The 12,895-nt window shown below is 51.8% G+C and overlaps 1 protein-coding gene across 2 annotated transcripts in view; it reads left to right on the plus strand.

Annotated features, from left to right (window-relative positions):
- Positions 1-4,099: 4,099 nt before the first annotated feature.
- The window catches only part of Rasgrf1 (Ras protein specific guanine nucleotide releasing factor 1), a 106,904-nt gene continuing 98,108 nt past the window's right edge, over positions 4,100-12,895 (plus strand). Inside the window, exons 1-2 of one of the 2 annotated variants that reach the window (XM_059267059.1) lie at positions 4,100-4,375; positions 5,158-5,160. In XM_059267059.1, coding sequence (XP_059123042.1) covers positions 4,100-4,375; positions 5,158-5,160 — 279 coding nt within the window. The remainder of the gene's footprint in view (positions 4,376-5,157; positions 5,161-12,895) is intronic. The other variant, XM_059267058.1, reaches the window with a different exon arrangement.

The raw sequence follows: 12,895 nt of genomic DNA on the forward strand, positions 1-12,895 counted from the left end.
ACACACACACACACACACACAGAGTAGGGGCCTCAGTTTCTCCACGAGGGAAATGAGGTTATTAACCCCTATTCAAAAATCTTATTGGGAGGGTGGAGTGCATCGAGGCAAGGCCCAAATGCACTGTGATTAGTCAGCCCCTGTCCTTCCCGGAAGGAGAGGCTAAGTTCTTACCCCATGAATAGTGTGTTTAACCTCCAAATATGCCCATTTCTACCAGCTATGCCAAGGTATCGTGTTGTGTGGTTTGGGCAGCAGTGGGAAAGGGGGGATATGAATTAACATTTATTTACTACAGATAGGGCAGCAATGATAGACCAAAGAATTTCACCAAAATCTAGCTTGGTGAACCAATGTGATGGTTGGGGTAACTTACAGGGCATGGTTAACTCAAAGGCAGCTGTATCCTTAACCCACACCCCCTCCCAAATATGGGTGCATCCTTGGAGTTCCCTGCCCAACTTGCTTGCAGCTCTCCTAAAGATTTCCTCCTCTGGTACCACTACCCACCCCAGCAATTGTAACTGCTCATCTAACCCTGGGGAATGAGTATTGTAAGGTTTAAGCTTCCAGAGCTGTGGTGGTAGGCTCGATACCCAGTCATCAGTTGGTAATTGGGAAAGATTAGAAACTATGGCCCTGTTGGTGTAAGTGTGACCTTGTTGGAGGAGGTATGTCACTGGGGTGGGCTTTGAGGTTTTAAAGCCCGCACTAGGCCCACTTTCTCTGTCTCTGTCTCTCCTCTGTCTCTCTCCCCCCTCCACCCCCCCACCCCCACCCCCCGTGGATCAGAATGTAGAGTCTCAATTGCTGCTCCAGCATCACACCTGCCTTCATCCTGCTGTGCTCCTCACCTCACCATGTTGCTGATGAACTAACTCTCTGAAACTGTAAGCCATCCCCCAATTAAACTCTTTCTTTATGAGTTGCCTTGGTTGTGGTGTCTCTTCACGGCAATAGAACAGTGACTGAGAGAAGAGCCTGGTAAGTTTCTTGAACTTCTTGGGTCTTATGAGCCTCCTCCCAGTAGGAGGGAATATTTCAATTCAGAAGAAATAACTACACAATATATGCCCGCCTTCTCTATGACCCCCTTACAGCAGCCATAATCAAAATGCCGGGCAGGACACTGACCATTTTCCTCTCTCTAGCACAGCAACTTGGAGCTATGGCCACCCTTCCGGCACAGTCTAGCTCACCAGGAAGTCCCAGAAACCCATGATCAGCAAAAGCATGTGACTCCACCACTGCAGTGCTGACCAAGGGAGGAGGAGACAGTACAGGTATCTTTTTGGCCCAAGATTTAGTGGTCCTTAGCCCTGGCTCCATGTTGGCACCTCCCAGACGCTTCTAAGTAGGATATGCATGATTCTGACTTCACTGACCCGGAGTAGGGCCTGAACACAGACTTTAAATCTCTAAAGTACACCGGAGTTCAGAGCCTCTGAAGTGGGCTAATTCTGATCCTGACTGACACTTTTGGTTAGTTAGCATGCCTTCCCCAGCCCCAGGAGAAAGTGGGTTTTCCTCTGGCTGTGCTAGGAGCCACACAGGAAAGGTGTTCCTAAGCTAGTCCAAGCTCCAGAAGGCAAGGACTAAGTTTTCCTTATCATTGTGTCTCCAGAGCCCAGTCGGAAGAATAAGATGTGTGTGTGAGTGAACAAATGGATGAGTCCCATTCTCTCCCACCTCCTGAGTGCCCCAACATCTAATAAGTGAGCTGCAAGGCATGGAGGCTGTATCGCTCGAGGATTGGTCAGAAATGCAGGTTTTCAGACCCTGCTCAACTGCACCAATGAGAATGTCCTATCTGACAGCAATCCCAGGTGATTCAAGTGCCCAAGGCAGCATCCCTGCTTCTGCCATGTCTTTGTGAGTCTCCACGCCCCCGGGGTAAAATTGTTTGTGAAAGTGCATTACCCACCCATCAATCTGCAGCCCAGGTTCGGAAGAACCACGTACTGTAGATCTGCCTGCCACACAAACCTCCTCAATGCAGGCCAAAGCTTGGCTCTAGCTCACCTAGAGATACCCTCTCTCCCGATGCTGCTCCTTTGTGCCATGAACTCCAACCTCGATGCAACCCTAAACTGTGCTCTACTTAAACCCCAACCTGGTTCAAATCCCACCTCTGCCGCTTTCCATTAAAGTAGCTGTAAGCAAGTGAACCCAAGCCCAACCTGTGCTGAAGGCTTGAAGAAGATGCAAAGGCTTAACTGAGCGAAGTTCTTAGCACAGTACCCCTTACCAGAGCGTTCCCCAGCCTCCTCTGTAAGAGGCTTCCTAATAGCAGTTTACATAAAATCCCCAATCCTGGGCATTCTGCTTCCACAGAGAAGGCAGGGGAAATTAGACACGTGCCTTCTCTCAGGATGCTGAGGGGAGAGGTTCAGCAATTCAAGCCAGCCTGGGCTGTAAAACAAGATCCTATCTGAAAAGAGGAGAGGGTCTTGGTGGGAAGAAGAGGGAGGTGAAGAGAAAGAAGAAAGTTAGAAAACAAGTAGAAAGAATCACAATCATTTTTACAAGATCTCTCTTGAGCAAACCAAGGCTGCGTGGAGGGGCTTAGCCCTCTGCCTTTCGCTTTTGATTACCTGCGGAAGAAAAATAACTGTTACAGAGGAACACGGGCCTGGACCACTATGTCCTGAACAGGGACAGCTCTCCATTCCAGATTATAGTGTGTGTGTTTGTGTGTGTGTGTGTGTGTGTGTGTGTGTGTGTGTGTGTGTGTGTGTGTGTGTTCTAAAGGGGGAAGGGCTTCTGTGAGGAAAGACGGTGTTCTTCCTCCAGAGGGCTGCAGGGACACCCGTCCCGGCTGCAAACTGTGCTGCTCCCGGTTTCAGGTCTCAGCGAGGCCGCTGCCCTCTGCGGCAGACAGCGGTGCGCGCTCCCCGCTCCAGCACCAGGCTGGCCCGGCAGCCCGCGCGCTCTGCCGGTGCAGCATGCGGGCGCTGTGACGTTCTCGGATAAATGCCGTGTAACTGTGTAGGCGAATGGGAGCTAAAAATAAGAACGGAAAATCTATCATTAAGGTATCATTGCGCCAGCGCAGCTATTTGAAGGCTCCCATGGTCCCCGGCGCCTGCGTTTGAAGCCCGCCTTCAGGCTTCAGGGGTATTTGCTGAAAACTCCCAGCAGCGGCTTGCCAGCCAGACCTTAGGGTTCACCGGGTGACGCCGGTAATTATGGCAACGCTCAAAATGAAATAAAATAAGCGGTCACCTCTACCCTCCCAGCCTCACCCCTGTATTCTCAGACCGCCGGCGAAGCCGTGGGGAATAGGGCTGAAAACTGAAAGGAATGAGATCCGAACGGTTATGCAAAAACTAGTACATATCCCATCCCTTTCGCCATCCACCTTGGATTAGAAAAATAAAGTACGGGAGGAAGGTGAGGGGAGGCTTTAGGAGAGAAAATGACAAATGGGGCTTACCCTAGATCTAGAGTGCGCCGCGGCGGGGCGCAAAGAACGCAAACTCCGGGGATGGTGAGTCTCCGGGGTTCCATTGGGTTGAACGAAAATTGATCTGATTTGGTTTAGAACACCCGAAGTGGAGAAGAGGAGGACAGGGAGGGAGGACGAGCCGTGTGTGTGTGTGTGTGTGTGTGTGTGTGTGTGTGTGTGTGTGTGTGTGTGTGTGGTGTGTGTGTCCAGGGAGGGGGAGGAGGAGGCGCCAAGGTGCAGCCTGCGTGCGGCTCTGCGCCTCGGCGGGGCTGCGTGCGTGTGTCCCTGTCCGCGCTGCTGAAACGGGCTCTTCGAGGGATCGGCGTCACATGACTCCGCCTGCCCCTAGCCAGCGCGCAGACCGCCCGTCCCTCAGTTTGCTGGGGGAGGGTCGGGCGACATCTCCCGGGGCCCCGGGGCTCTGCGGAGAGGAGAAGAGGTTCCAGCAAGGAATGGTCCATCTAGGTTCAAGAAACCCCAGCTCGGCGCCAGGTCCTGGAGTGTAGATCTTGAGAGGGGTGGGTGGGGGAAAAAGAGGGAGCGATCCAGCGAGTGCCAGAGAGAGGCAGCGCGGCGCGCACCGACGAGGGGCTGCTGGGTGCCGCGCGAGGAAGATGTAAGCGCGTGGGGTCTCGCTGGCCTCCGAGCACCATGCAGAAAGGGATCCGGCTGAACGATGGCCACGTCGCGTCCCTGGGACTGCTGGCGCGCAAGGACGGCACGCGCAAAGGCTACCTGAGCAAGCGGAGTTCGGACAACACAAAATGGCAAACCAAGTGGTTCGCGCTGCTGCAGAATCTGCTCTTCTACTTCGAAAGCGACTCAAGCTCTCGGCCCTCGGGGCTCTACCTGCTGGAGGGCTGTGTCTGCGACCGCGCGCCCTCCCCCAAGCCCGGGGTCTCTGCTAAGGAGCCCGCGGAGAAACAGGTGAGGAAGCGCCGCGTCCTGACCTCCCGCGCCCCTGCTAAGGCCCTGAGGGTTCAGGGCCTTCCACCCTGCTTCAGTGACCGAACTTTGACCCTTCTACTTTAAGCATCTAGGGCTCTCTTAGCATCTTCCGCGGGAAGGACCAGCTGGACAGAACGGGGAGGGTGACCCTAGGGCGGGCAGAGGAGGCTGGGACTGCGGGCTGGGCGCTGCTAGGAGCTGCAGCCGCCCTTGGCGGGGTGAGCCCCGTAAGGGGCGGGGACAGAGAGGCTGAAACTTGGAGATACCGATGGAGATGGGGTCCAAAGGGCCGACACGGGCGAGGAATCTGATCAGCGTCTGACCCAAAATGGTGCCCCTACCCCCATCCCCACCCCCACAACAGCCCTGATAGCTGTTGATCTTCTGCCTGAGACCTGGGATTCCTTGCGCTTAAGCTTGGGAAGGGTGAGACAGGCGTCGGAGCGTCGCGGTCCCCTGCCTCCCGCAGCTAGGGGCGAAGAATAACCTGCGCTAGCCTGGCCGAGTTGGGGATTGCGGGGCCTGGGGGATCGTTTTGTGCGATCGAGTGATGGTGTGCTCCCAGCGGGATCTGGCCCCGCTAACAAACCCCAGGGTTCCAAAGACCGCTATGATGCGCCAGGGCCAGGGCCAGGGTTGCCGCGGAGCCGTGGGACAAGTGGGCTCTTCTTTCCTCCCCCGCCCCCTGCGCCGCCGCGTTCGCCGCAGTCGCCGCTGTAGCGCTGCGCTCCTTCACTCTCTCGCTGGCGTTACCCAAACAGCAGGTCTAAAGGGCCAGGCCGCGATCTACCGCGGGCCTGGACCTGACAGAAGAGCACTGAGGGAGGAGGGGCACCTGCAGCCGCCCGGTGGGACCCCTCAGACCGGGAAAGCTATCTTTAAGCTTGGTATCTCTCCCAAGGCATCTGGTCCCTGGCCTCTGGGAGGAAAGGAAAAGTACATGACAGTGTATCCAAAAATGTCATCACTGGGAGAGAGGCCTGACATCCATAGGGCTCAGCCACCTGGCTATTGCCTAGATGGGGACACTGAGGCCCAGGGAGAGAGAAATATTCTCTTGCCCAGTGTCATAGCAGGAGTCAAAGCCACCCAAGGTTCCGAGAAGACAACCAACCGAGAACTCAAAAGCACACAGGCTGCTGGCAACTGAATCGCCTGGGATGAAAGTCTCCCTTGAAATCTCCTCCCTAATTAGAACAGACCTGAATCCCTTCAGCACTCTCCTTATGCCTTGCACTCAGCTCCTTAGTGTTAGGTGACAGTTCCTGGGAGCTACAAAGTGTGGGCAGGAATTTGGGGGAAGAGGGAATGACTCTGAGAGTGACCAATCAGGAGGCCAGGCAGAGGCTCCCAGATGGCAAGGAACAGTAGTTCCTTTAGCTTGTAGCCAAATGGAGCCTCCTGGGCTCAGCTAGAACAGCCAGACCCAGGCTGCCAGCTCTCTTGCTCACTTGCTGTCTCCAGCCACAGCACACCTGTATCTACCGGTAGGCTGCACCCCCAGCCTCAGCCAGGGCTCCCTCCATGCCCCAGCTCCCTATATTACAGTGGGAGCTGAGTTCCTGGGTGGGAAGGAAGGCCGAGCAGGGAAGCTAAGTTGGTGGAGGCCCGAAGCATCGGCTCTCAGGTCCCTCAACTAGAACACTGACAAGCTGGAGGCTGAATCTCAGCCGAATGGCTTCTTGGCTGTGTGGCTTCAGTTAACACGCAGAAGTCCTCTGGAACTGTTTTGTATACAAAAGGGAAATGACAGTGACCTTCCCTAGGGCTTTGGGAACACAAAGCCAAATTAGATGTATGAAAAGAGGCTCACAATACAATTTAGTGGGATCCTAGCTGTATTCTATTAGGTCAATCCACGCTTCCTGTTTTTTTCCCTCAGGCTGAGAAACTGAGGATGATAAAAGAAAGGGAGTTGCCCAACATCAAAGGAGTCTGGCAGAATAAGACCTAGAGGTGACCCAGTGTCTAAAACTCCTGAAAATAGGGTCCCATGTTGATTCCAAGTTAGCCAGCCCTCATCTTGGATACTGATCGTGGGACAGATGGGAATGCAGGCCAGTTAGTGTCATGCACACATGTTCTGGGCCATTTCCCAGAACCTGCAGTCACTGGCTCTCATAAGAGAAGAGGGCAAGTGGGGAGCAGTGGGTGATGACCTGCTGTGGCCCAGCTTGGCAAGGCCTTGCTAAAGACTCCTGCTGTATCTCATGCACTCATATCTAAGTTCCCTGCAGCTCCAGAATAAGTTTAGCAGCTATGGAGTCATAGTTCCTACTGCTTTGACCCATTCTTGTGTATAAAATTCATGATCACTCTCCTACCTTTGAGTAAAACCTGTGGCCCCCACAGCTGCTTTGTGCTTCTCTTGGGCATGGGCACCCCATGGAATAAACCAGAGAGCTGGTGGTAGAAGCCCCAGGCCACTCTGCAACCAAGTTTGGACCTAAAACAAATCTTGACTTCATACTCACTGGGCATGTGGCCAAAGCACCCAAATTAATGAGCCTAGAAAACAAAATCAGTTTGGCAAGATTAGCTGGTATCTGGTGCAACTCAGTTTTAAGGGGTCTTCACTTTTACCCAAGTCTAAACTCATGGGAACAGAGACGATGTCTGAGCTGGGAACTGCCACTCCAGGGTTGAGGACCGAGCACATAGCAGATTGAGCTGGACATGTTTGGGGTGTCATATGTTACTACCGTATTTCATGTCCTGAGGACTGACTGAGTGCAGGGCACTAGGCCTAGGAAGCTGGTGATCATGGATGTTGGGATCCTGGAGAAGATAAATACAAATAAGGAGGTGCACCATACTCTGTGAAGACCTTGGACTACTGGATTGCAAGGTGTTCTGAGAGCCCAGGCTGATTTGATTCCATCTCACCCAGCTGTATCCTGATTGGTCTGACTATGTTTAAAGCAAGAGGATTTTGTCGCACACTGGCTCTGGCCTGGGACCCCAGGGTCTCCTGAAATGAGATAGCTGCATCTTGTCCTCCACCTTCCTGGGCTGCTGCAGGGTGCCCCTCCCCCTCCCTGTGGCCTGAACTCTGCTTACTCAGCCCTGACTGCCTCTCCTCCTATCCCTAAAACTACACCCCAAAGCCTGGGTGATTTGACCTCTCAGAGCTTGGATTCAACATGCCCAGAGATTGGCCCTGGGGGCTCCACACCTTGTTTATGAATAGTCATCCCCGGTAGCTTTTCCAAACTACCTGAAATAAAACTTCTAGAGCCAGATTCTCAGTAAGAGGTCTTGCTAAACTAACCCCAGTACTGCCTGTACTCCTTCCAACCAGGAAGGGCCAAATGTGGACCTAAGGGGCCTTCTGATTCCCTAGAGAGAGAAAGGATCCAGGCAGATGCCAATACCTCTGAGCCTGATACAGGCTTAGGCTCCATGAGCTGGAAACCTCTGAACACCTCTTCTCCACCAGGCCAGTGTTATTTCCTAAAGGAAGTGCTACTCAAGGTCCTAATTTATGGGGAACATTCCTAGTTGGCCTGGTAGATTGAGTGCACCAGTTTTACAGGTGAGCAGACTCCTCAGTGGCCACTCACCATAGCAGCAAACATGAGACTCGCTCCTCTGACTTCCCCTCTCCGCAGCTATGCCAACCAGCCTCACCACCCTCCAGGGCTGGAAACTATTCACCTCCTCCACCAGCCAGGAAAATGCAAGCCAGAGTGCAGGAGAATGAGGCCGCTCTAGAGGCAACACCCTTCACACACAGCTTTCTGTGATCCGAGCATACCAGGCATGAAGGGCAGGGAATCAGTAGCTCCAACGTGAGGGTCTCTACCTGCAGGAAGCTGGCAAGGCTGAGCTGGGGTGCCAACATGTGTGACCACTGGTTCTGGAGTCACTGTGTGGGGCGCTCCTTTACCCACCCTACCTCTCAGCAAAAATAAGGTTGAAGAGGCTCCCTGAGGATGCCTCTCATAGGAATGGGACAAAAAAGTCTCTACTCCCTGCCACATGCTTGCTGGCAGTAGGGTAAGGGTCAGGGGTAGGTGATATGTAGGCCTAAGCTTGAAATCTCACTGTTGGTTTGCCCAGCTTGGATCTCCACACTGAGCCAGGGTCAGATCCCACAGGTGCAGAGGAGAGAGCTTTGTTCCATGCAGTACCTGCCACAGGCAAGAAACCCTCTATCCCTCCCAAAGAGCCCCCCGAGGACTCTCTCAGCAGCCCCTCTATGGGTAGGAACTCTGCCTCATCCCATCTCCATCCACCTCACCCTGTTCCAGTTCCCCTCAAAGGAACAAGCAGTCCAGTGTTCTTTTGTTTCTGTGTTTATGTCACTTTTAACCTTTTTGATTGACACATAACATGTACTATTTGTACGTATTTATAAGGTACAGTATTATGTTCTGATTTGTATCTCTATTAAGTGTTGATCAACACAGGGTAACTGTTCCATCCACTACCTGGACTTTGACATTTCTCACCCAGAGTGCATTCAAATCCCTCCTCCTGCCAGTCATTGCCAAGACTGAGAACAAGCCTGCTGACCACTCTGATCCAGCCCCACCTCCCCTGCTCCTTCTCCTTCTTGCTCAGGTCACAACTCCTCATCCTGTACAGCCCTTCTTCCCATTCTCAAAGCACTGGAAGCAGCCCTTCCCTCTGATATGGTGATCTTCACCCCAGCCCATACCTGTGGGATGTGGACTCTGGTCCTCTGGCTGGTCTTAGCCTAAAAGTGACTTCTCAGAAGAGAAATCTCCTCTCCCCCATCCTGGAGCCAGTCCAGCCCCAGCTCCAGCGCTGGTGGTGTTTACAGCTCCTTCTTCATTCATATCCGCAGCCACAGTCCATGATTACTTCCTGTACTTGTCTGGTAGCTTAGAGATGGGCATTTCCCCCACTAAATCCAGATGCCAGGACAGTGCCAGACAACAACTAAGTACTTGGTTCACAGATATGGAGCCAACAGAGAGAGAGAGAGAGAGAGAGAGAGAGAGAGAGAGAGAGAGAGAGAGAGAGAGAGAGAGAGAGAAAGAAAGAAAGAAAGAAAAGTTTATAATAGACTTTATCAAGTGACCCTAATTGCGGACTGGCGGGAACTGGATAAGATAGAGAGGTGGGGATAAAATCTGATGTCCACATTATGCCTGAGGACATTGGTTATGAACATACAGCCAACTAAGTGGGTAGGCAGACTCGTGACAGTGAGAAATGATGCTGTCCCAGGAGGTCAAGGGGAGATGCCGAGGGCAGGAAAGGTTTTTAGTCATTTGTGAAGAGGATGCTCATTATAGAGACTGTGACCCTTGCTCCCAATGAACAAAAACAGGAGTATGTGCAGAAAGGGATGGACCCAATGAAAGGCCACGGTCAGATGCTTGGCAGGTGTCCTCCCTGTTTCCTAGAGCCCAGGGAATGAGGTGATGTCCTGGACAGATGCATGGTAGGGGACGACAGCTGACTGTGCCAGCTGGGTAGACCCCGTGTGGTCTCTTAGGGTCGCATGTCACTTTCACAACCTGGCATGGCTTGTTAGCCTATCCTTTGTGTGCTCTGAGAGCAGCCAGCAGCGGGGTGTGGGCTCAGACTGCCAGCCAGGTACTCTTGTTCCAGCTCCACAGACAAGGATGGGAAACCCAGATGATTTGCCAATGCCGTGTGACAGAGCAGAGTTGAAGCTTCTCTTCCACCCCCTTTGCAGATCGATCATGTGGCTCCTCCTCTGTGGTCCTCCTCCCTCATTCTGAGGAGCCCTGGGGGCCATACCCCGACATCAGTCAGAACGGTTTGCTTTTAACTGTTTTATATATTAATTTGGCTTCCACATAAAAACTCATCTATATTAATGCTTTAAAACGTTTGACCTTCACTACAAGTTATTACCAAATGCCCCTCAGCTCAGCTCTGGCATGTTCTAAATGCAGATTAAAATGTCTGTACTTTTTCTTTCTCTTAATATTCAGTGGTGGGAACTGAACCAAGGCCCGTGTGCATGTTAGGCAAATGCTCTACCACTGAGCTACACATCTACTCTGTTTTGGTGGTGGTGGTGTTGTTTAAACACACACACACACACACACACACACACACACACACACACACACACACTTTTACTAAATTACCCAGGCTGGTCTCAAACTTTAGATGTTCCTGCCTTAGGCTACCAAGTAGCTGGGATTACAGGCATGAACCACCACACTCAACTTAAAATGTGTATAATTTTGTGGCCTGGTGCTTTATAACAATACAGTAGAAATGCGGAACAAGAACAATGAGTATCAGCTGTTGAGACCCAGAGTGTGACTACACACTTCCCTTAATGGTCTCAGCAGCTTGTAAGGTTGTTACTGTTAACCCTTTTTTTGTTGTTTGGTTGGTTGATTGTTTTGTTTTGTTTTGTTTTGTTTTGTTTGAAACAGGTTTTCGCTGTGTTGTGTAGCCCTGGCTGTCGTGGAACTCACTCTGTAGAGCAGGTTGGCCTCGAACTCACCTGCCTCTGCCTCCCAAGTGCTGGGATTAAAGGCATGCATGACCATCACCCATGTTAACCCATTTTCAAAATGGAAAAACTTGGGCTCCACAACTTCTACTTCTCTTGTTCAAAGTTACGGAGCAAGTCTATGCAGAAGCTGACACCCAGTTCTAACTCTCAAACCTAAGCTCTCCAGCCACAAACAGAGTATAGAGACTCAGGCTGGGTGCCTTCTTAGCATCCTCTGCCTGTCAGAAGAGAAGGAGAGTAAAACAGAATTAACAGCAGTGCTGAGGGTGCAGCTTGGTTAACCTACCAAACACAAAGCCCTGGGCTCATCCTCGGCATCATATATGCTAGGCATGATACTACATAACTGTCTTCCCAACACTGAGGATGCAGAGGGAGGAGGCTATTTGCAAATGTGAGGCCAGCCAAAGATATTGGAGAGGGAGTGAGAGAGAGAGAGAGAGAGAGAGAGAGAGAGAGAGAGAGAGAGAGAGAGAGAGAGAGACCTTGTTTCAAGGGGAAAAAAATTAACAGCAAGTAAAACTATGTCGTGTCCACTTCAGCGACTTTTGTGAAGGAGGCTTTGCTTTCCGCTTGGGTGGGAACCCTGCAACTCTGACATGATCAAGGGAAAACACAAGGCAGGCATCCACACCCCACAGTCCTGACTCATTGGAATCTCTAAGAACCCGGAGCTGGTGTGGTGCACACACAGCCAAGAGCACAACTCAGTCCCCTGATGTATATGTAGGAGTCCCAGGGACTTGTGAACGTGACAGAGGCCCAGAACACAGCCAATGCCAAAATGCTCCTATGAGGGTCATTGTCATGCAGGGAACATCGGGGAGGCCTAGACACCTCCACATCTTTTCCCCAGAGGGGAATTCGTAGCCCCTCAAACACGAAGCCTTCATAATTTCCTATCTCCAGCCTCGAACATGGAGGAGTTCCCAGCATCTCAGGAGAGACAGCATTAGAGACTCTCAGCCGAGCTATAGGCTCTGTTTCTGTCACCTCCCTAGCTTAGGATGGGTTTCAAGTTCTCTGGGCCTCAGCGTCCCCGTCACTACGTTAAGCTGGGTACAGTTCAGGAAGCTACAGGACAACCTGGAAGGCACAGCCAGCGAATTGTAGCAGTTCTCTCTTTCACTCTTGCTTCTTTTGACAACCAAACCTTCCCTCAGGGAAGCAGTGACCCAGGTTCCCCGGGGCTCGGTCAGGTGAAGCAAGTCAACACAGAGCCTTAGCCCTGGGAGCTCCTGAGACTCTGAATAAGCTGCCCCTTGAAAAGGGAAGGCAGCTGCTGAGGGACTGCTGCTTGCTCCCTAGCGCTACACCACCAGAAGTGAGCATGGTAAAGGCTAGAATTTGGGGAACACCAAGGCTCCCCTTCATTCTCACCCAACCCTGGGACTCACTGCTGAGAGCCATACCCCAGTGAGTGCCCAGACCACCTGTGGAGTCTGTGCGGTGGTGGTGCCCGGCTCTTGAGTTCTCGGTGTCAAATGCCAAAGACAGAACTTGAACCAGACCTCCCCAGGATGACAGGATCAATGGACATCCAGGCCGATTGTTAAATTCGGTGATTTCTGCTCTTGAGAATAGGTTTTGCTAACCTCTCGGGCTAAGGCAACCTCTTTTCTCCACAAAATGAGATAATTATTTTCTAGAAGACATCTCCCCGCTGATCTTTGACTTTCTTCACATTGGAAAATCTAACTCCTATCTTAAAATAAAACCTTTTCAGAACTACTTTTAGAAGAGTGAATGGATGAATTTGTATCAGCCTTCACTGGGATTCCAAAAATCCTTGTAGAAATGCAGAGAAACCTACTCAAACATTTCTAACTGCAGGCATAAAATGTAATCAACTTGTCTAAATGCCTCCTGGGTTGTTAGGTGAACTCCAGACATTGATAAAATCATTTGGAAGAACCTGGCCACAGGCAGTATCTACTTGTCCCAAGCCTGCTCTCCCAAAACATCTTCTTTGCCCTCTGGCGATACTGGTTGCCACTCAGAATCTCTTGTCCTCTGGTCAGAGC

The sequence above is a fragment of the Peromyscus eremicus genome, chromosome 7 (assembly GCF_949786415.1).
Source record: "Peromyscus eremicus chromosome 7, PerEre_H2_v1, whole genome shotgun sequence".
Lineage (NCBI taxonomy): Eukaryota > Metazoa > Chordata > Mammalia > Rodentia > Cricetidae > Peromyscus > Peromyscus eremicus.